Source organism: Pseudoliparis swirei, chromosome 8 (assembly GCF_029220125.1).
Source record: "Pseudoliparis swirei isolate HS2019 ecotype Mariana Trench chromosome 8, NWPU_hadal_v1, whole genome shotgun sequence".
Classification (NCBI taxonomy): Eukaryota; Metazoa; Chordata; class Actinopteri; order Perciformes; family Liparidae; genus Pseudoliparis; species Pseudoliparis swirei.
Genome location: NC_079395.1, coordinates 17499134 through 17522047, shown reverse-complemented (window position 1 = coordinate 17522047; position 22914 = coordinate 17499134). Strand labels below are relative to the sequence as shown.

At 43.9% G+C, this 22914-nt stretch overlaps 2 protein-coding genes and 1 long non-coding RNA gene across 4 annotated transcripts in view; 2 read left to right on the top strand and 1 right to left on the bottom strand.

Moving 5' to 3' along the window:
• LOC130198560 (glutamate decarboxylase 1-like) overlaps positions 1–22914 on the top strand; it is an 84513-nt gene that overhangs the window by 16459 nt on the left and 45140 nt on the right. The gene's annotated exons all lie outside the window — the stretch shown is intronic.
• On the top strand, positions 8853–10315 carry LOC130198569 (uncharacterized). The gene is made up of 2 exons (XR_008832640.1): positions 8853–9605; positions 9960–10315. It is a non-coding gene; the product is annotated as an uncharacterized LOC130198569 (long non-coding RNA).
• LOC130198565 (kidney mitochondrial carrier protein 1-like) lies at positions 18010–22883 on the bottom strand. Its single transcript, XM_056421771.1, has 9 exons — positions 22673–22883; positions 22390–22537; positions 21985–22079; positions 21656–21741; positions 20907–21002; positions 20662–20786; positions 20141–20264; positions 19372–19452; positions 18010–18915 (listed from the first exon to the last, which is right to left on the bottom strand). Exons 1-9 carry the CDS (start codon positions 22734–22736, stop codon positions 18874–18876), a joined length of 861 nt encoding a protein of 286 aa, XP_056277746.1. The 5' UTR covers positions 22737–22883; the 3' UTR covers positions 18010–18873.

Here is a 22914-nt window from a genome sequence, read left to right as displayed (position 1 = left end):
GTGACTTTATAATGCCTTACTTTATTATTATTTTGGCATCCATTAATATGTCTACATGGATTGGACAAGGCTTTATGAAGTGTCACATTAAAGTGTTTCATTGTTCTCTTCCCCAAGACAAATTGATATTGAGCCATTTCACTCAATCCGCAGTACAGCATCACTCTTATCAGCGGGGCTCATCCGGCTGTGATGAGCAGTCACAGTGTCGTCAGTGGCACCATGTCGCCGAGCTGCTCCTCATCGGGATGAGAGATGCAGAACATCACTTTGTTATCAGTCACATCTCATGGTATTGGCTGTTGGAGTCCATTCATCAACACGTATTCAACCTGTTTGGAATGGGAGCCAAACCACCTCGTTATTTATTTGACAACATATTTGGAAATCAATATGTGACCAGGAAAAAAAGAAAATGTAACAATGGAAAAGTCTGAGCAAGAGACACGTTTTCATTGAAAAAATTATTATAAATGACTATCACATAAAGGTGTGTGTGTATATATATGTATATATATATATATATATATACACACTACCGTTCAAAAGTTTGGGGTCATCCAGACAATTTTGTGTCTTCCATGAAAACTCACTTTTATTTATCAAATGAATTGAAAATTGAATAGAAAATATAGTCAAGACATTGACAAGGTTAGAAATAATGATTAATATTTGAAGTATTAATTTTGTTCTACAAACTTCAAGCTCAAAGGAAGGCCAGTTGTATAGCTTATATCACCAGCATAACTGTTTTCAGCTGTGCTAACATAATTGCACGGGTTTTCTAATCAGATATTAGTCTTCTAAGGCGATTAGCAAACACAATGTACCATTAGAACACTGGAGTGATAGTTGATGGAAATGTGCCTCTATACACCTCTGGAGATATTTCATTAGAAACCAGACGTCTCCACCTAGAATAGTCATTTACCACATTAACAATGTATAGAGTGTATTTTTGATTAATGTTATCTTTATTGAAAAAACAGTGCTTTTCTTTGAAAAATAAAGACATTTCTAAGTGACCCCAAACTTTTGAACGGTAGTGTATATATACAGGACTGTCTCAGAAAATTAGAATATTGTGATAAAGTTCTTTATTTTCTGTAATGCAATTAAAAAAACAAAAATGTCATGCATTCTGGATTCATTACAAATCAACTGAAATATTGCAAGCCTTTTATTCTTTTAATATTGCTGATTATGGCTTACAGCTTAAGAAAACTCTAAAATCCTATCTCATAAAATTTTAATATTTCCTCAGACCAAGTAAAAAAAAAAGATTTATAACAGCTGAGTGTTTGTCAAGGCTCAGGAAACCCTTGCAGGTGTTTCGAGTTAATTAGACAATTCAAGTGATTTGTTTAATACCCTACTAGTATACTTTTTCATGATATTCTAATATTTAGAGATAGGATATTTGAGTTTTCTTAAGCTGTAAACCATAATCAGCAATAAATCAGAATAAAAGGCTTGCAATATTTCAGTTGATTTGTAATGAATCCAGAATGCATGACATTTTTGTTTTTTTAATTGCATTACAGAAAATAAAGAACTTCATCACAATATTCTAATTTTCTGAGACAGTCCTGTATATATATATATATATTAGGGCTGTGAAACGATTAAAATTTTTAATCAGGTTAATCACAGGTTTCTGTGGATTAATCATGATTAATCCCATATATACATTCAGGGTTTTTCCTGGGTCAAAATGGGTCTTCGGTACTCCCAAAAAAATTGTTTGCGCGCCACGTGCACACCGTCTGTTCATTGACTGAGTGATCAGCAGCTGGCCGCTCGGTCCATTCGCGCACCTCAGAGTTGTGTATTGATCAGACAAGAAGACACGCTTATCAACTCCAGTGTTTCCCCTACTATTATAACAGGGGGAATCTCCACCCGTCACCCTGTAATTTTCGTCTACCCCCCCCCCCCCCCTCCCGGTCAACAATTCTCGGCTCGCGCGACAGAGCGATGCGCGCGCCGGCATCGAAGCTCTGCGGCGACCGCGATCGACATATTGAGCACCCCTGCATTAAAACATTAAAGAGCCGAGAGGTTTTTTCAGCGTGAGAAATACGATGTGTGGCGGGAGTGCGTGAGTTAAGACCGAAATGCGTGAGTCTCACGCTCAATGCGTGAGACTTGAGAGCCCTGCATTGCTCACCAGTGCGCGCACCAGCATCGGAGCTCTGCTGCGCGAGCCGAGAGAAGAGTTGTTGACGGGGGGGGGGTGCAAGTGACTTTTTTTCGTCCCGATGTGCGCGCACACGCCGGCATCGGAGCTCTGCGGCGCGCGAGACGGAGATCAGAGTCGTGTTAACGCGACACTAGAGACAGAATGACATGCTGCTGGAGAGACGACCAACAACAGACGGATTGGAAGCTCATTCTGCGCATGCGTTAAATGCGTTAAAAAACAACCACTAGTTAAACCTGTAATTTAATTAACTGAGTTAACGCGTTATTTTTCACAGCACTAATATATATATATACACACACCTTGGACCCTTTAACAAAAGTCTATATCTACGCCACAGCCGTGCTGAAGCTAATAGCACGCTAACATGATGTTTAGCAGGTTTACTGTTTCCTTTGTTCCCCATCTCAGTTGAGAGCATCCATCCATTATCAATACCGCTTATCCTCATTAGGGTCGCGGGGGCGCTGGAGCCGATCCCAGCTGACATAGGGCGAAGGCAGGGGACACCCTGGACAGGCCGCCAGCCCATCGAGGGCAGTTGAGAGCAGTGTTTCTCAAACTGTTTCAGTAGTACCCCACTTTGGAGGAAGAAAGATGTCCACCCCCCCCCCCCCCCCACCGCCCAAGAAAAGTTAATACAAAATGGTCCACGCTGCATTTGTATTGAAATAACAACTTTTTGTGACTCCTAATATTTGGCAATCACTTTCAATTAAACCAACTTGCTCCAAAAGACAAAAAAATAATATGTTTCCAATCACTTTATTATAATACAAATACAGTTCTGTGCAGAAAACAACTAATATTTGGCAAAAGTAGCCTATTTTGGCTGCAATTAACCTTTTTTTGCACGGATTATCTTTTAAAGATAATATCAATAAAGTGCAACCTGTGAAAAACTTATCAAAACAAGTTCAAATATTTGACAGAGTTTTACTGAGTTTACACTGCATATCTTTTCAAAACAATAACGTGCAACCTTTGAAAAAATAAATAAAATGCAGATGTGTGAGTCATCACGTGTTATCATTATTATACGCTGCAAGGAGCTTTCCACTACACATCTTTCTAAAACGGGGTTGCAGGCTTGATACGGCCACTAAGTACATTTAATAATATGCTCCCATTTATGGTATTTTATACTTGTGCTCCATTGTCATGAGAAATATTGTGCTTTTTACTCCACCTCATTTAAGTGACTGCTGCATTTACGACTTGACAAAGTTGTTTTTTTTGCATTCACGACATAATCATTTTAAATATAACATATATATATATATATATTTATATCACGCAACAGGATATGAACTAGTTAGAATTTTCACTACAGTTTCAAAACACGACTTTCACATCAATGTTGGACCTTATGTTTGGATAAGGATTAAGTTGGATGCCAGAATATTCAGATGTCTCCGAGAGCGGAGTGAAATCCTTTAATTGGAAACATTTGTGGTTGTGCAGCCTCGTCCTTTCTGAAAGGTTGCTGGTTGTCTTTGTGTGTGAGCTGCAGTGTTTGGAGAAGCAGGTGTATGTACCCACTGTGTACTGCTGTGGATTATGGGGGAGACATCTGATTGGCTACAGACAAGTCTATGTTGAAAATAAAAATGCATTTGCAAATCGAGCCACGGCAGGGGAGTCTCAAAAAGCCACAAACAAATGTGTAGCATCCACAAACAAATGTGTGGCGATGTTTGCAATTATTGAGACTGATCGGACCCCACAGTGGATGGGCAAAATTTATTAGCCACATTAAAAAAAAAGTTTCCGACGGTAGAAATGAAATCTACTCTTGTATTCTGTTTTTTTCTCTCAGTCTGGCGGCTTCATACACATCATTGTTGTAGTCGCCCGTTAGTTTGTGGACTGCCGTGTGGACGACATTTTATCCGTCGCCAACTTGGCATTTCAAAAGCGGAAGCAACTAATGTGTAATTTGATTTATTATATTTATATCACAGTAGCTTGGCTCCATTGGTCGGTGTGACACTCGTGTCTGACCGTCTCCCACAGTGAGAACACACTTGTACGGCTCTCGTCGGTCACATATGTACACATTAGAGCAAAGAGGGTCTTCTCATTGGACGTGTCTTTTTGTTCTCCATGTCCCGAGAGCTTTTCCCCTCCCCCACCGATCTCAATAAGATGGCTTCTTTAGAAGTAGGACATCATCTGGTAATTGACCAGATCCAACGAGGACAAAGGGACGACTTGTTCTGAACAAGCCGGGATTCATCGGAGTGTCAACAAAAGGACATCTTACCTAACGCACAATACAGAAGCAGGACGTCCTCACTTTACAACCGCACTACGGCTGCTCGTGTGTTTTTATGGAGGCATCTCGTGTGATCTTGCCCCCGAGGGTCAAACTGACCTGACCTTTGCCCTGCGGCCTTGTTTTCTGAGTGGTGGGTTAGCAGAGAGTATCTAGCTGCCGTTGAATTAGGTCTTTAAAAGAGGCGTTCTATAATTGGGGATACATTTCATATAAAACAAAATAAATAATGTGCTTTAAGTAAGATTCGTCGACAATTTCCCTTTTTTATCCGAGCATGCTCACATTTAGTTTTCTGTATCAGGTTATCCTTAGATTTCAACATATATTTGAATCATAAAACAATTGTAAACAACTTACCGACATAGTTGACGATCAAATAATATACTTTTTGACAATAGGTTAATACAGATGAAAACAAATACAGATAAAACCAAAATGAGAGGGCACTTATCATAATCTCAGTGAGGAAAAAGTCCTGTTATGTTGGTCACACATTTTGGGATACGGGGGGGGGGGGGGGGGGGGGGGCGTATTTATTACATAGATGACAACTGCTGTGGATTTTAGTAAACCAAAATATTTTTGTGATTATTTTTCTAATGTATTTAAATGAATAAATAATGCTAACTTTGATGGTCTGTCATCATTATTTGATTCCCAGACTTGATTCTCAATTGAAAAACAAACATTGCAAAAACGGGAAATTTAGGAACATCATGAACATTTTAAGCCAAATGAAACGTAGTGTGTACAAAATGTTTGTCTAATTATACAATATGCTTTCCAATAATTGGTCAAATGAGATATCTTTTGAAGAAAGTAGTTCATCTATGGACATGAAAAGTCTCCCCTGAATTTTTTTCTCCTGCTTCATTCCTGAGCCGATCAAGACTTTAATCTTTCGACTTGGTCCTCAATTTCCGTTATCCTTTCATTTCCACTTGATCCTTCTGACAGATTAATTAAAAGTGCATATCGTAGTTACACGAAGAAGCCTCTGTTTCTAATAAATAAATATCCAATTTTTATTATTATAAACAATTAACCCACGGTTCCCTCTGCCCGTGGACTTTCTGGAAAAGCGACAGTTCTGTGTACTTCACATGGAAATCAGCTGTTCAGTCCAAACATCTGCAAAGTCATGCTGGCAAAATAAAAAGTGCACGGAGGTCTAAAGAGACCGGCCAGTCCTCAAATAAAGGAATTAGAAAAGCCAATTTAAATGTCTTGAAGGTGTTTATTATCTGCGTCAAGGGGGCAGAGCACATGCTCCCCGCCGCCTGCGACGCCGTCAGAGCGATGGAGGAGGAGGAGGAAAAGTTCAAATCCTGACTGGCTTCTCACCCGCTGGTCCATCATGACGTGTCTGAAAGGTGGCAGACATTTCTTTGGACCCAACCCGACCTGCCCAGATCTGTTATGGGCGAGGGGATTTCAGACGCTGTTCGACACCTTGAGCACTGGCCGTCCATGGGAACGCTCAACCGATTTTTATTTACTGTGCGTGTGTGTGTGTGTGGGGGGGGCAGTTTTCACCACTTTAATGTCCGCCTGACGTATTTACAAGGCTCCGCCACAATGAAAGTCGCTGTTGCCGTCATTGTTACAGAACAGCCATGTCACACACAGGCTGGGGGTCCCGTGTGTGTCCGGTACCCCTTGACCCCTCTCCGGGGTTTAACTCCCACCCCCCGTGTCGAGAGACAAAAAAGAGACGTGGTGACCCCTCACATCATCGTTAGGCACCGATGAAATGACTAAACTGCGGCCCCTCGGGCTCCAGCCCGCATGCACCCTGGAGTGAGATGTGTGTGTGTGTGTGCGACTGTCATTGTGCGCGTTTATTCCCCCCTCAGGCCGTCCTCTTGTTCTCTCTTTGCGGTTGTCCTCCGGTGTAAATGGCCCCGTTTCAACTGAGCTCCTCTCGACATGGACACAGTGCTCTTTGATGTGCCTATCTAAAGGGCATCAGTAAGAGAACACACACACACACTCACACACACACACACACACACAGACACACACACACACAGCTAATGGGCAGAAAGCATGGCGTTTTTTTTCTTTTTTCCAGAGGCAGAGGAGAAAAGTGGGGGAGAAGAAGTTTCTCTAGCTTGAGGAGCATCTGTGCTGTTGCTGGGATACACGTGTCGTGTGTTACGGCGCCGAGATGAGAATACTGCACATGTTGCACATACTAGCCGGTCGGTAGGATCACGTGCGTGTGCCCCGAGGCAGGAGAACACACGCATGTTCAGAACAACAACAACATGTTGACGATGATGCCATGTGATCATCTTTCACATCATTTTGCATTTGTTTACGTCACTGTATGTGCTTCGGGAAAGAGATAAATAGATAATTCTGCAGTGACTTAAACAGTATGTCCCCCCCCCCCCCCCACACACACACACACACAACCTGATTCAACGTCTCCCTCCGTCCCTTGACACAACCCTCAGTGATTCAACCGGCTGAATAATAATTCTGAGCCACACATCCCCCTGGCAGCGGAGCGTAACGCATGATGGTCTTCACATGGTGAGCTCCGGTGGAGCCGCTCCCTCTTACAGCTTCTCAGACACCTAAAGATGCAGAAAGCACAACAACAACAACAACACATGTGGCAGCTTCTCCACACAAATGGCGCATGTCTCTTCAGACACGGTGTTTTGAAGACAGTGAAACACTTGTGCCTTTGCATGTGTGTATTTATGTCACTGTTCTGGATTCAACATGCAAGACGGAGACGAACCCAGACGCTCAGCCCAACTCACTAAATACAAACCCAATGTCAGCGCATTCCTTCTGAGGGACTTCAAAACCCTCAGTGCATCAAGTTATCAGTAACATCTTTCTGAGGAAGATTTTTCTTGAGCAGAAGCAGCTGCAGTTGTTTCAAAGTTTGGTTCTCTTTTGATGCATCTCCTCCTTTCGGATTGTTTTAATTTGAAGTTTAGAAGTTAGTGCTGGAAATGTGCTTTTTTTCTTTGAAGATGTAATCGGATTTATGACACGTTAAATTCAAATCAACGACAGAGTGACGGCTACAGCTGGAACACGTTGGACAGTCTGACTTTTACAAGTGTAATGTGCTTCAGCTGAAATGGAAATGAATGCTGTTACGCCTTCACGGCGAGAGTGTGTGCATGGCAATCCAAGTCAAACATGTTTTCATTGAGCATTTATGTCTCGACAACTATTGGATGACCTATCGGACCCACGGTATCTTCATCTAGTGCAGCCGACAGGTCAAAGAGTTCACCAACCCGGGGAAATACCTCAATCTAGTGGATGCACTGTGAGACATTCATGTCCCCAGAAGATGAAACGCTATAGGACTTTGTCCATCTCCTCATGTTTCCTCGTTTGACACCGCGAGGTGAAATACGGCGTATTCCATACGCTCAGTGCTGCTCACGCACTTCTTCTTCTAAAGCCCATCTAATCTGTGCCGTGTCGTTCTGATTGTACCGGGACAAACACACTGGGAGTAAGTTAACACTGGAACGGGGTCTTAATACCAAGATCGGGGCTGCATGTCTCCCATTACGGCTTTATTAACCTGTGTGTGTGTCTGTGTATGCAAATTAGTACCTGTATGAGAGTAATAGAACCAAACCGTGCATACTGTGCACTGAGTATTGATCAATATTAGTTCACCGATGTGCATCTGTGTGAGCTGAATGCAATCCAGTTTCTAAGAGGGAAAAACAAAGATTCAATTCAGTTTATTTGTATAGCCCAATTTCACAAATTTGTCTGAGTGCTTTACAATCTGTACACATAGACATCCCTGTCCCAAAACCTCACATCGGATCAGGAAAAACTCCCAAATAACCCTTCAGGGGGAAAAAATGGAAGAAACCTGCAGGAGAGCAACAGAGGAGGATCCCTCTCCTAGGATGGACAGGTGCAATAGATGTAATGTGTACAGAAGGACAGATTTAGAGTTTAAATACATTCAATGAATGTGACAGAGTGTATGAAGAGTTCATAGTAGGCATATTCCACGATGGAGACCTCCACGATCCATCAGGCAGATGGCGGTAGAGAGGAGTGGGCGGAGATGACCTTTATGATCCAGTAGCACGCCCTAAAGAGCTTTTTCTCCTCAATCAATGAAGTTTCGTAACGTCTCGTTTTATTTCCTGGATATTGCCACGGTTACCGCTTTTGTCAGTTTTACGACCTACAGTTGTGGACTCACACGTGACATGACATAACTCAGGGTTCAAACACCAATGTGAAAGTGTAAATTAGATAACCTCCAAGTTCTTTGGCAAAATCATTATAAATGGAGTTGTTTCTCAAGGTAAATGCACGTATTCCTAATTTTATATAAAATTGTAAGCCCTCTCACAGGGTGTCCGCGGGTCCTTAAAAAGTCTTAAAAAGTCTTAAATTGCTTTTCCTAAAAATAAGGCCTTAAAAAGTCTTAAAAAGTCTTAAATTCAGATTGGATTGGTCTTAAATTTTTTGGGTGTCATGTCATTACGAATATGAGGCAATCTGTTCCGCCAGGTCCGTATTTTGCTCCGGTCGCTCTGCGGTGTCTCTGGTGTCACCGGGGCCACGCCCCTTCTCTTAAAGGGGCCCCGCGTATTCGGTCCCATCCCCGACAACGTGAAGCATCGACTAGTTTAGAAAACATGGCAGGATGCAAGTTCAACAACGGCTTGAAAAGAACGAGTGTTTCTGGTCACGGTCGGTGAAATGCTTCTGAAGCTGCGTTATGTGTCGGGAGACTTTCCAGCGGTGGAATCTCACGAGCAGAGCAAGAAGCACAGAGACTAGCGAAGGCCGCCAGCAGCCCGCGGGGCTAGCTGCTGCTCCGCCGCTAGCTGCTGCTCCGCCGCTAGCTCCTGCTCCGCTGCTCGCAACGACGTCAACGCTACAACGCTGGAGGTCACCGGAGGAAATCCAGCGCCGTGCAACAAAGAGCTCATCACCGAAGTCCAACAGGGCGCCGTGTTCTTCATTCTGTTCCACGAGACTCTGAACCAGACCACCGCGAGCAGACAGCTGGACTTCATGTGCTCTTGGTGAAATGACCAGGTCCAGTCAGGATCCTGTGGAGCTCATGGGCCATGACACCAGGACCTACTTCAGCATCTCACAGTAAGTCTAACATAAATATATGTATTAACTATCCTCTTGTATATGAGTATGTGTTTCATATAGTTAAGCTTTACTCATGTGTCAAGTTAATAACAGCTATGCATAGGCGCACTACACATTAATTAGACTAATTAAAAATAGTTTTAGAATGGTAGTAAGTAGAGTGGTGTTTACCTGTCAATATGTCTCCATAGTGTTCACTAGGCTCAAGAGATGGCTCACGTTGCTTAATTTGTAAAAATAGTATTCATTCCTATTTATCCAGTCTGACATTAATCTGAAGTGGTGGTGTCATGAAGAGATGTGGTGACTGTTGTTTGGCTAATGTCTGCCTTTTTTCTTTCTTTTTTCCAGGAGAATGGACCAAATGTCAACTGGAAGTTTTTATATTAATACAGTTTGAAAAGGATTGTTTTCCTAGTATATTCACAAAAGCTCAGGAGTAGACGTGAACCTGTGCACAAACATCCATCACATAGAGACATGAGAACTCACACTCACTCACCCACACACACATACATTCTATTATGTAAATGAATTTGCATTTTAAAAGCAGCTGGAATTGTTATTTATGTTATTTTATAGATTTTTTTTGTTCAAAAGGAACTATGTTGCCTGTATTTTTAAAATATATTTACTTGATATAAGCATTTGTTCATGGGACTTAAATGTTCTGAAAATTTATTAATAAATATAATTTACAACAGCAATGACATTTGTGTTATCCTTTTGCATTACACCATACTGTTAATTTTAAACAGACATCAGTGTGTTTACTTTGAATTAGTTTATTTAGATTAATGTATATTTCCATCGTAAGTTAGGTCTTAAATTTTATTTCGACGTGGTCTTAAAAAGTCTTAAATTTCACTGGTTTATTCCTGTAGACACCCTGCTCTCAGTATAATAATTAAAATCTGCTCTAATCTATATTTTGGATTAAGTGATGGCAAACCCACAGGAGTCTCAGCTGTTTCCCTTTTAGTGTATTTCAGCTCATTGTACTTTATTAGGGGGGGGTGGTGGGGGGGTGCAGAAACTCAACAGTTTTTATTAAGTTAAGAAAGGAAAACCTGCCGTACAATATTGCCTCTTCACCGATATCAGTTAAATATAAAGCTAATGTTAGCTAAACTCAGTTTAGTAAAACCACAACTTGTGTTTTTTGTGGGGTTTTGTAAAGAGTAAACAACGAGGTGTAGTGTGTAAGTTAAAGAGCTTTAAATGGGCTGGGTTGCGGATTTTTCTTTTAAAACTTTGAACAGAGGCAGGTTAGCTGTTTCCAGTCGTTCAGCGAAGCTAAGCTAACCGTAGCCTCGCTGCCGCGGACACACATGAGCGGTGTCAATCTCCTCATCCGACTCCAGTCAAGACATTAACATATTCCATTTCAATAAGTCACTTATCAGAAACACCAAACGGTCACTTGAACTACACAGATGTCACAGGAACATTAACGTTCCTTCATACTGACACTACTTAACTTTTGCCCGACTTCTTTTTTTGGGGCCCGTAACTCAACAGTTGTGATGAAGTTCGTCTGCTGTCCTCCGTGTTGTTTCCAGCGTCAAGAAACTCCCGCCACGCTCCGCTGACCGGCCCAGTTAGTGCTCAGCTGGTGAACATGGCGGAGCATTTAGCAGCTCAGGAGATATTTGGATTCCTAAAACGGAGCGAAGCAGAGGGGGAATAACACAACTCCAAATTAAGGTCGGTCTGATGCTAAATGGACGAAGGTTTGCAAACACATTCACTAAATCCCTCTCAAAGCACACACCAAATTAAGCAATTTAAATTGAGAGAGCACATTGAAAGTTCATTTAAGAAACCTGGCAAACACTCACACACTGACCTAATAACAGCAATAGGCCTTTAATGGGGCTGTATAGAAGTCCACCCTAATGTCCAGCTGTCACATGCATGTTGGATTAATCCTTGTCCTCTGTAAGAGCAAAGATCAAATAAGCTCAATAAGGACATATGTGTGATTGGGATTGCTGTTGAAACCATTTTGGAAAACAGCTCCTAAGTTTTTTTTTTTTTTTTTTAGAGCTGCGCCGCTCTGAAGAGCGATCTGTAATGCTCCCAATCGATCAAATAAATCTGATCTTTAGTTTTCACATGACTGCCGGTCTTTACTCAGATGTCGACGCAGCAGAGATAACATGCACAGCCTGAGTGGAGGAAGTCGGTTATCGGGGGACGGTTTGCAGAGGTCACATTTTCGCATGTTCTCTGAAATGTGAGTTTCCAGCCACACAGCGATTGTGGGGGGGGGGAAAAGGAAGGAGAGAGAGAGAGAGAGAGAGAGAGAGAGAGAGAGAGAGAGAGAGAGAGAGAGAGAGAGAACTCACCTCTGATAGTCTGCAGCAACAATGGTGCGCTTGTTCCCTCAGCAGATTACTGCGTGATATGAAGCCTCGTGCCTCCACCAGACATGTGACTCTTATTTGGTTGAGATAGGAGAAGAGTTGTACTGTGTCTCTTTCAATGGACACTGTGTGTGTCCACATTCACCTTGCCTGTGTATTTAACCCTGTTCGTCTCATTCCCAGTGTGGCTTTGTACCGTTTGGTCCGCGTTTTGTTGTCCCGTCTAGTTTGTTGAAATTAAATATTGGTTTTGCAGAAGTTATGTTTGTCATGAGGTGTCGCAGCGAGACCCAAATGCCGACATAACTTCTGCAAAACCAATTTTTTATTTCAACAACCTAGACAGGACGACCAAACGGTACGAAGCCACACAGAGAATGAGACGAACAGGGTTTACATACACAGGCAGGCGGAGGTGATTGGACAACGGGGAACGAGACACAGGTGAACACAATGAGGGCGGGGCCAGCAATCACACAGGAGGAAACAATCAGGACCAGTAGACAATCACAGGGAGACAGATGACACACGGACTTCAAAATAAGAGACAAAACGAGACACAAACTCCGGGTCGTGACAATAACTGTGTAACCGTTCAATACTCTGTACATTTGAACTAATATTACAATGTATTTATTTAAATTATTCATTAATTATATCTTTATATGTACACTACCGTTCAAAAGTTTGGGGTCACGTAGAAATGTCTTTATTTTTCAAAGAAAAACAATGTTTTTTCAATAAAGATAACATTAATCAAAAATACACACTCTACATTGTTAATGTGGTAAATGACTATTCTAGGTGGAAACGTCTGGTTTCTAATGAAATATTTCCAGAGGTGTATAGAGGCCCATTTCCATCAACGATCACTCCAGTGTTCTAATGGTACATTGTGTTTGCTAATCGCCTTAGAAGACTAATGTCTGATTAGAAAACCCTTGTGCAATTATGTTAGCACAGCTGAAAACAGTTATGCTGGTGATATAAACTATACAACTGGCCTTCCTTTGAGCTTGAAGTTTGAAGAACAAAATTAATACTTCAAATATTAATCATTATTTCGAACCTTGTCAATGTCTTGACTATATTTTCTATTAAATTTTCAATTCATTTGATTAATAAAAGTGAGTTTTCATGGAAGACACGAAATTGTCTGGATGACCCCAAACCTTTGAACGGTAGTGTATGTGTACTATTTTATATAAGCATTTACAACCCTTAATCAGAGACCTGGTTTTTCGTCATTATTATTTGTTATATTCTATTAATATTGTAGTCAACATCATTTACATATTTTTACAATTTCCCTCCCGGAATCAATTAATAATTTCTGATTCTGTTATTCTTTAATAATGTCCTTGCTGGTGGTGCCGCTGCATGTGAACAGCTTCATTCTGCTGTGAGGGGGGCGACCAACAAAAGGTTCACTCTGCCCGGGAGCGTCGGGGTGGCGTTGGAATTGGGCCGCTGTGGTACATTTGTCTGACATCCCTACGACATCGTTGGTGCACTTTCCCTCTCGGGCCATCTTGCATAAGAACGTATCAACAAATAATCTCATTATCGAAACACATTCGCGTTTCACTGTCTTCGGATCTGTCAGAGTCAGAATCCGGTTTTATTTGATTATTTTGAGAGTAAATATTGCACTGGCTATGCCGGCATCACCAAAAAACCCACCTTACTCTTTCCAGTGTTACCATGTAGTTCTTAGACTGCTCAAGTCAAAACAATAGTCTGGACCAATAACCCTTCGTCTCGCAGCCCTTTGGTCTTGAGTCCTTGGCACAGCCGTTGACAACCGCTGTCTTCGAGGCTTCCTATGGATGCTAATTGGAGCGCAGCAGAGCACCGGAGCATGTGTTGCATCCTCTCCTCTCTCCCACTGATCCCTTCTCCTCTCTTCATCATCATCTATTCTCTTTCTTCAGGCCCTTGACCTCAGCTCCCAGTTCCAATAAAGTTCCCCCCACATCTCCCCGTTGACGTCCATCGACCATCTCATTCCATCGGTTCCTTTGTATCCTCATCCCTCTCGCACTGTATCCACCAGCCCCTTTTTAAATAATCCCCCCAAAAAATTGAGCGAGCGAGAGATAAATAGAAGTGCAGAACAGGAGCTCCGGTGTCGGTAAGCCATCCCACTAACGCACATCAGATGTGGATAGTGCATGCTGGGCCTGAGGGCAGGACATGTAACACCAGGCATCCATGGGATAACGCTGACAATTTGAATATGTATTACTTATCAGGAGCTGGGATATTAATGAGGGGAGCTGTGACTGAGCGGGTGATGGGGGAGAGAGAGAGTCTGCCTGAAAGCACATGAGCTCTGCCTGGTGCTTCTCATGTGGAGTTACATAACACTGAACACGTCGAACAGGAACGTGGCGATGTGGCGTTATGACGGCTGTATCCCCAGCTGCTCATCGGCAGTCTCGTGTTTCTTTTTTTCTTCTAACTCTAACTTTTTGGACAGACTCCAGAAATATGGAGGGTAACCCAAATACAAGAAAGGAAAACCTGCCGTACGATATTGTTTTTACTTTTTAAATATTTTTTTATTGAATGAGCTATGGAAATGTTGCCGTTACAGAAATATATTAAAAAAACACCAGAGACACACTATGAATCCCCCATAATTTAAAAAGGACATGCTAATATGTTTATTCCCAGAGGAGTGACACCCCTCTCTTCACCGATATCCGTTAAATATTAAGCTAACGTTAGCTAAACTCAGCTTAGCTTAGTAAAACCACAACGTGTGTTTATTTTGTTTTTGTAAAGCGTAAACAACGAGGTGTAGTGTGTAAGTTAAAGAGCTTTAAATGGGCTGGGTTGCGGATTTTTCTTTTAAAACTTTGAACAGAGGCAGGTTAGCTGTTTCCAGTCGTTCAGCGAAGCTAAGCTAACCGTAGCCTCGCTGCCGCGGACACACATGAGCGGTGTCAATCTCCTCATCCGACTCCAGTCAAGACATTAACATATACCATTTCAATAAGTCAATTATCAGAAGCACCAAAAGGTCACTTGAACTACACAGATGTCACAGGAACATTAAAGTTCCTTCATACTGACACTACTTAACTTTTGCCCGACTCACAGTCAAAGAAGCGAACGCCTGGAACAAATCTCCATTCCCTTTATCTCCTTTAACATTCACTCTGTTGGCCTGTTCCATCTTTATGGAACAATGTAGGCGTTTTTGCGTTTCCCTGATAGTCTAGTCAGTGGTTAGGATTTGAAAGTTATATGATGCTACCTAATTTCAAGCTTTGGGATATTGTCGTATTTAATTGATTTAAGATGATATAATACGGCAACATGATATCGACACAATAATACCATTTTGGGACACTGATGGTTTAATGACATCTATTCACGTCGTTGTTTTTGGTGTTTGCGTGTCCCTGATGGTCTTGTGGTTTGGATTCGGTTATTTGAAAGTTATACGATGCTACCTCATTTCAAGCTTTGGGATATTGTCGTTATTAATTCAAGGTGATATACGGCAAAATGATCCCTTAATATCGATACAATTTCATACAGCTACATGATTACTTGATATTAATACAATTTTGGGCCAATGTGATGGTTTTATACGTCTATCCACGTCAGTCTTTTTGGTGTTTGCGTGTCCCTGATGGTCTCGTGGTTTGGATTGGGCGCTCCCCGGGTTCGGTTGTCGGTCACGGAATACTTATTTGAAAGTTATATGATGCTACTGAATTTCAAGCTTTGGGATATTGTCGGAATTAATTGATTCAAGGCGATATCATACGGCCCATTACCAGCGGCTCATCCTTGTGATCCTGTCTCCCTGGGGTCCCGGTCCCCTTCCAGTGGCGTGTGAATGTAGGTCGACTGCGCTGTGTGATTTGACGCGGGGCCTGCAGTTCGTTTGGCCGAGGAGTTTCTACTGTTTCGTTTAAACAGACAAGAACCGGCAGCCACCGTTCTCATATTTGTCTCCTGTGATTCTCATTTAACGGTTTTCATGCACATTTTCTGTTTGTAAACACCAATTTTTAAAAATCACAGTTTTGCTCGGTTGCGGTGGAAAAGCTGGTGGAATCAATAAAAACAACAAAATGTGACAAAGTACAATGGAAACATATATGAGGCTCACGATGCGGCAAACGGAAAGATGAGAGAAAATAGCGGCAGATATGGGAAAACGTGGATGGAAATGCACTTTATTTTGATTAAATTCTGTTCAAATGTTGTGGACACTGTGGGCTCTCAACAGGAATACGTTGACCTAGATGTTTGAGTGTGAGCTCAATGAGGAGATTGATACCACTCTTGTGTCTGTATGCTAAGCTTTGGCTGGTGGATGGTTAGCTTAGCTTAGCATTAAGACTGGAGACACAGCTAGCCTGGTCACCGCCAATAACTAAACAAAAGCAACCTGGCAGAACCCTTTAGCGCTCACTGTGTAACATCATATCTTACCTTTCTTTAATATAGGTCTCCCCATACTTCACGATCATCTATCTTCTAACCATCCATCCAGTATTCCTTAATATTCCTGCTGGGAATTACCGTGATATTTGTCTCTTTCTAACATCTACATCGGATGTTTTTCAGGAAAAAGAGTTCCGAAAGCATCATTTGACATTTTTGCAGGATCCATTGCCCCCCTCCCTTGTTTGAAATCCTCACCCTGTCAGCGAGTTGTTCACCGACCAGAACGTAGCCGTACGATTTATCACAATGTTCTCCACAGGCACAATTTCAAATTGCAGAAGGCTGCACTTTTTTCCCCCCGGAAGAACGACGTTTCCGACAGCTTCCTAAGCACGGGCTTTTTGATGTTATGCAGAATCTGTGGCCTGTAAACAATGCATTTTCCCAAGGGGGAAATCATTCAAACCAAGCACCCGGGCTGCACATCCTTCAAAAGCTGACAAAAAGAAGAAAAAAAGATCCCGTTGTACTCGAGCCCGTATCTCGACTGCAATATTGAGCGAAAAGAAACGGCAATAGGCCTGTGATTAATTTTGTTTGTCAGCACTGTGCAACCCAGAAGTAACACGCTCCCTGTTCCAAATGGATCAACAGACTGCGATAGATTCGTCTCGTCTACACTTCCATGCACTCGTCCATTTATTCACCCGTGTTTTACAGCGCTCTCATCTGAGAGGAGCAAAACAAGAGGGAGAGAGAGAAAAAAAAGTGTGTTTGGAGCAGAGCTGAGCCCTATTCCTCCGAAACAAAAGCTCACTCTGATCCCTGGAACACAATGGAGCCAACCCCCTCTGCACCCTTGGGGCAGGCAGCAAATAATACCCATAATGCAGCATGTCTGTTACTGCCGGAATCCCCCGTGGCCATACTTGCCCAGCTTGCGGGGGACTGGGCCAGAGACCTGATGCCAGGCAGCAGCCTATCATGCCAATTTAGAGAAGCCACATCTTGGCACACGCCACCCATTATTCTGATGCTCTCATTCAGCCTTTTGGGCGGCGAGAGGCGTTTTTTGCGCCGTGAGTTGGCAGAGCCGGTCTGTGCCCTTCAGGTCTGAAGTGAATTTACTTTCCACAAGTGTTTAGAGCAGCATACGGGACCCTCGCCTCCTCCATCACGCTCCGCGGCCTAGTTCAGAGCAGCTATTCAACGCAGCCATGCATGTCACAGCTCAGGGAGGCCGAGATGAGGCAGATACAACAATAACTCTTCTCACACAAGTAATAAGTCCCATGCTGATGCTCCCTAAATAAAAGAACGTGGCGCGCAGACAGACGGTTCACTGCAACGGCTCCTGCTGCGCTCCCCCGAGCTCCCGTCATCTTCTCATCAACTCCGATGAAGGAAAACTGGGAATTTACCCGCAGAAATAAAACAATTACATCTTTGATTCCCCGGAATAATTCACAAGTTGTAGTTTGCGGGATGTTGCACATGTGTGTGTGTGTGTCTAAGGAAGGCAATCCCCCAGAAACAACTGTGCTAGATGTGTGGCGGGCCAGTGTGAAGCTCCACAGCGCCACCCTGTGGTGAGAACAAAGTAAAACATCAGCATACTGTTTGTTTTTTTCCCTTTCTTTTTATTTCAAAACAGCAGCAGCCTTGACACCCAAAGTAAACGTGCACATCGGCAGCACACGCGACAGCAACGTGTTCATCCTTTACAACCAAAGCTCAGCGAGTAAATGCAGTATATAAAAAATAATACCTGGAGTTAAATGTGCAGCGGTTCAGGTGCTTTTAAGCAACAATGACGCCCTGAACCTAAAGCAGGATATTGTATAGGCTGACATAGCGGCGGCGTTTTATTTTACCGCAACACACATAAGAACAAGAACCCAGGGAGTCATCCTCCGTTATATTCACGGTCCGCCCTCGCTTGCATGACTAGTCTCGCCACATATGGCCACAAAGGTAGGTGTGTGTGTGTGTGTGTGTGCAGTCTGAGGAGCCACACTGGCTGTGTTTGTGACTTGATATTTATTACAGTACACCGTCGTACATTCTTGGCTTTGCACTCTGCGAGTACGCTCGGGAGACTCTTAAAAATAATAAATAAATTGCAGCGCATTCAACTAAATGTAGACAAATTAAAAATTAAAACACCACACCCTAATCCAAGTTTGTTGACTCGTGCACAACAAACGGTTTTCTTTTCAAAACGGGAATGATTGTCGGCCGCCGTCCGACATCCTCGGTCCTTCTGCAGACTCGGCCTCGGGCGGCCGGTGTCACGATCTAAAGGCACGGACGAGTGCACGACGCCCCTCCACACACGGGTCTGCACCAAGCCCCTTGCCCCCCCGTTCCACGGCTCCATCAACGCTCCACCAACACCCTCCGGCCGGTCTTTGGTCCTCTCGGCTCGTCCCGGAGCGTGACCAAGAGCTCTCCTCCGTGTTCGACCCGCCTCGCTCCGCCGGTCACACGTTGAGCTTCTTCAGCTGCTCGTATGTGAGGAAGAACTGGAGGCGGAGTGAAGGACCATAGGTGAAAGGTGAACAGTGTTGTGGAGCGTGGGAGGAATTCTTGTCGGGCTGTTTCTGTGCTCCGGCTCAAGGCCGCCCTCCTTACCTCAGGCTGCTCGGCTGGAACAAGTCAATAATCTCATTAAATGTTTCAGGCCTGGTTGGAGCACGATGACGACCCCTCTAACTCTTTTCCTTTCCAGACAGACTTAAATAGAGTTCACCCTTCACTCTGTCCTTTTCTCTCCATAACCTTCTCTCTTACTCTGCCCCCCCCCCAACACTAGGTCCTCTCTAACCAAAGGCAGTAGTTCCACAAACTTACATAAGAGTTTAGCTAGCATTAGGCTAAGCTTTACTCCACTGGAAGGCAATGGTTTCTCCAGCTCAGAAAGACATTGCATCACCGAGGCTAAATGTAAACGGAGCGCTCATGAGACGGTTAAAGGATACAATGATGTTCCACGGTCCCAGGCGGAGCCAGTTGGGGAAGAAACCCTTGTAGAGAGCCATGAAGCCCTCAGAGCGCCACGTCTGAGGAGAAAAACAAACAAATCTAATTACCCTCTGATGATCATTCTCTCCAAAGTCTTGAGCCAGATATTTAGTATTACAACATTATATCAAATGTTCTTTCATAAATCTGATCATTTTGATGTCAATGGTGGCTTTAAATGTCAAATTGTCATTCACATGCAAGTCATTACCCAGAATGCAACAAATAGCATCGTTTTTTTTCGTAGTCCCCGCCTCCCTATCGCTCATATTTTTCACGCATTTTTTTATCCGCAGAGCCACAAGACATACAGCAGGCTGAACACTGCTGTCCATAACAAGTCAACATATTGTTATTACATTCGCATTGAAAATGCGGAAGGTAATGTTTTGATCGCCGTGTATTTATTTATTTGTATGCGTGTTCCTCGCATAACAAAAAAAGTTTTAAACCAAATCGCATGAAATTTGGTGGGATGATTGGTTATTATCCGGGGACCATTTGATTAGATTTTGGGATCAATCGGGTCAAAGGTCAAGATCTTCTTTTTACCATAGCACGGTCAATTTGTATCCAATTGGCATGCAACTAATGCCAACATGTTCATAATTCAATGCCCAATCTTGTGATACGCGAAGGTATGCGCTCTACCGAGTGCCCATTCTAGTTCTTTGTGTAATTTAGTGGTCAAACGATATGAACAGGAGCACGTGGGAGGAGACTGACCTGCAGTATGCAGTCCATGGTTCCTTGGTACAGAGATGCTCCTCTTTGGTTCATCATGCGCGTCCGGACTACGTCCACTGGGTTGGAGGCCAACGCCCCCGCCAGACCACATGCAAAGCTGGAACTGGGCGGGGAGGGGCAAAACACCGCTTTAAAAATGACTTTCTGTGAGTGTTTCTCTTGAGTACCTTCATTAAATCTTCGGTGCTAACCAGTCATTGCTGTGGTGCGCGTGTTCAAAACTGAAACGAAAGTAGTTTCCTACAAGGCGGAGAAAGTAACCTGATACATGCACAGTGTTTTGAAAAACTGGAATTCCCAGTCTAGGGGTTGAACTACTTTAAATATCTACGCTGAGTTGGCCGTCTAACCATATGGTAAACACCTGAAGATGGAAAACAAGGGGTGAAAATGAGATGCGTCTTGCCCTGATTAGCAAATGCCTCCCAGCAAAAACATTGCATTAGTGACAGGAGGCGGAGCTCCAGGAGGCGGAGCTCCAGGTGGCTCTGCAAACTTACACAAAGTGCGTGTACACGTTGTCTCCCATGTGACCCGACAGGATCAGATGCTTCTTGGTCATGTCGTACACCGGCAGCTCGACCCCGACCACGATCGCCGCCCGCTGAGCCGTGAGAGACACGCCCTGAAGCCGGAGGAAAGGAAGAGGGCCCGTTACAGGGTTGGCCACCCGCGCTACCTGTAACCCATGGAAACTGAGGCCGCTTGGCAATGCACAGTAGGATTTCTTTCAGGCGCTCTGCACCTTCCACAGTCCTCTCGTTCCCTCCTGCTGGTAGATGTTCATGAAGTTGCCCATCATACTGCCCTGGATCACATTGCCCTGAGCCTGCATGCGGATCTGGAAACAACAGAAAGAGAAGGAAAGTCCTCACAATCACTCCCAAATGGTGTGGTGCCGGGGTGTGTTTATCTGGCGGCCATTGGAACACAAAAGGCTAAAACAGTTGGAGGCCGTTTTGGCAAGCATGATGTCCTAAAGTGTTCCTCCTCCTCTCCTCCTCAATTCCAGGAATCATTCATTAGGATGGGCTGCTGTTTGCAGATCAGCTTTGGTTAGTTAGTTTGTCCGGAATCATGAATGAGAACACACAAGAAGAAAAAGAAAAAAAACATCACGAGGAAGGACGAGCATGTGTGCGCGCGCACACACACACCATAGTTATGCACCCATATCAATGACAGAACGCAATGTTAAGCCGTAGAGGCTCCCATCTATAAATAATCTACAAGTGGGTCTTGATAGCACCGAGGGGCCCTTCGCTCCACTCTGCATGCTCCCAGAGGACCTCGACTGCAGCCCGGCGAACCAGCTCACCTACAAAATGTCAGTTTTTCATCAGTTTACGACGGTTGTACTTGGGGCTGCGTGAGTTGCCACAGCTGTTTGTATAAACAACAACCCGCTGCGGTCGGAAGGAACTGCCAAACCTACTCTGCTGCTTACAGAACCAACAACAGTTTGACAAAACCAACTGTGTTTCTAATAGCGACCTTCAGCACGTCAGTGGGGTTGGCGATGGAGGACGAGATGACTCCAGAGAGAACACCACACATCACATTAGTCAGCAATGTCTCATCTGAAAGAAAAAAAGAGTGCGAGGCAGTGAACAAGCAGCATTTGATACAATGCATTAGGTGGTCAGCTGCAGTGTGTCCTTACAGTGTTCCATGTAGAAGCCCTCACTGTTAAACTAAGCACGAAGCAATGAGGAGACATATCTAACTAGGTCTCACACACACACACACACCTGACAATTCCAGAGTAATGTGCATGTGTGGGTGGGGGCAGGTAGCCGTAACGAGAACGAGCTGGGACTCACCCTCTGGTCTATCAACAAGAAATCGCTTCAAGCTATGGTATATGCCAATCTTTATGGTCCCATAGGAGGCCTGTCGCAGCATAGCAGGAGCTATTCTGTAAAAAACCAAGTCAAGTTTATTATTCATTCCCAGCACCACAATATCTTATTGGGCTTTAAAAGATGAAACTGTGGTTCCTGACCCATCAAACTCCCTTTAAAAATGGCCCATAAAGTCTTAGCACACGAAAGGAAAGCAAAAACACCGAGATGACTACATGACTGGTGCAAAAAGGTGGATGTTTTTATTATTATTGCACAAACCGGAAGTTGACAAAAATGAGGAAATGTAAAAACACTGCGACACCGTAAACAACGAGGATGCCCAGCCCCTGTGAAGGCGACACATTGATCCCCCATACTGACCCTGAATACAGCGCGAGGACCCCCTCCTCGCGCACTATCCTCACGATAGCATGGAGCATGCCTCTGTACCGGATCTCTCGGTATCTGCTGTCGCCTACTTGGCCTTGGATCTGGAGACGCGTCTTGGCGAGATCGATGGGGAAAGTCCCTGCAACACGAAGCATGGGGGGGAGGGGGGTAGTGTGTTATCGGACCGTGAATCACAACAAATGATGTAGCTTAAGAAGTTATTCCACGTAGCTCGGCCCCTCCTCCACCACGACTCCTCGAGTCCATCACTCACCGCATTCTGCCGTCACGGAAGCGAGCCCGCCGAAAACAAAAGGCTTCCAGTTGGCGTCGGGCATTTTCTCCAACCGTGTACCGAGTCACAGTGAGAGAGGAACCAGCCGGTGGACCGGTGAGCGCGAGGGGGCTAACACGAAAGTCTGCAACTAATACCCAGGGTGCAGCTGCGTTTCAATCCCTGCGGGTCTTTGAGTAGGCCCGCCCCGCGTGGCCACTCCTGCTGCCCGTCTTAAATAG

Coding starts and splice junctions, on each gene's coding strand:
- LOC130198565 (XM_056421771.1), bottom strand. CDS start 22,736: ATGCCCGACGCCAACTGGAAGCCTTTTGTTTTCGGCGGGCTCGCTTCC. Junction 21,003..21,655: donor ACCCCACTGACGTGCTGAAG/GTCGCTATTAGA, acceptor TGTTGTTTCCAG/ATCCGCATGCAGGCTCAGGG. Junction 20,265..20,661: donor AACGTGTACACGCACTTTGT/GTAAGTTTGCAG, acceptor CTCCCCGCCCAG/TTCCAGCTTTGCATGTGGTC.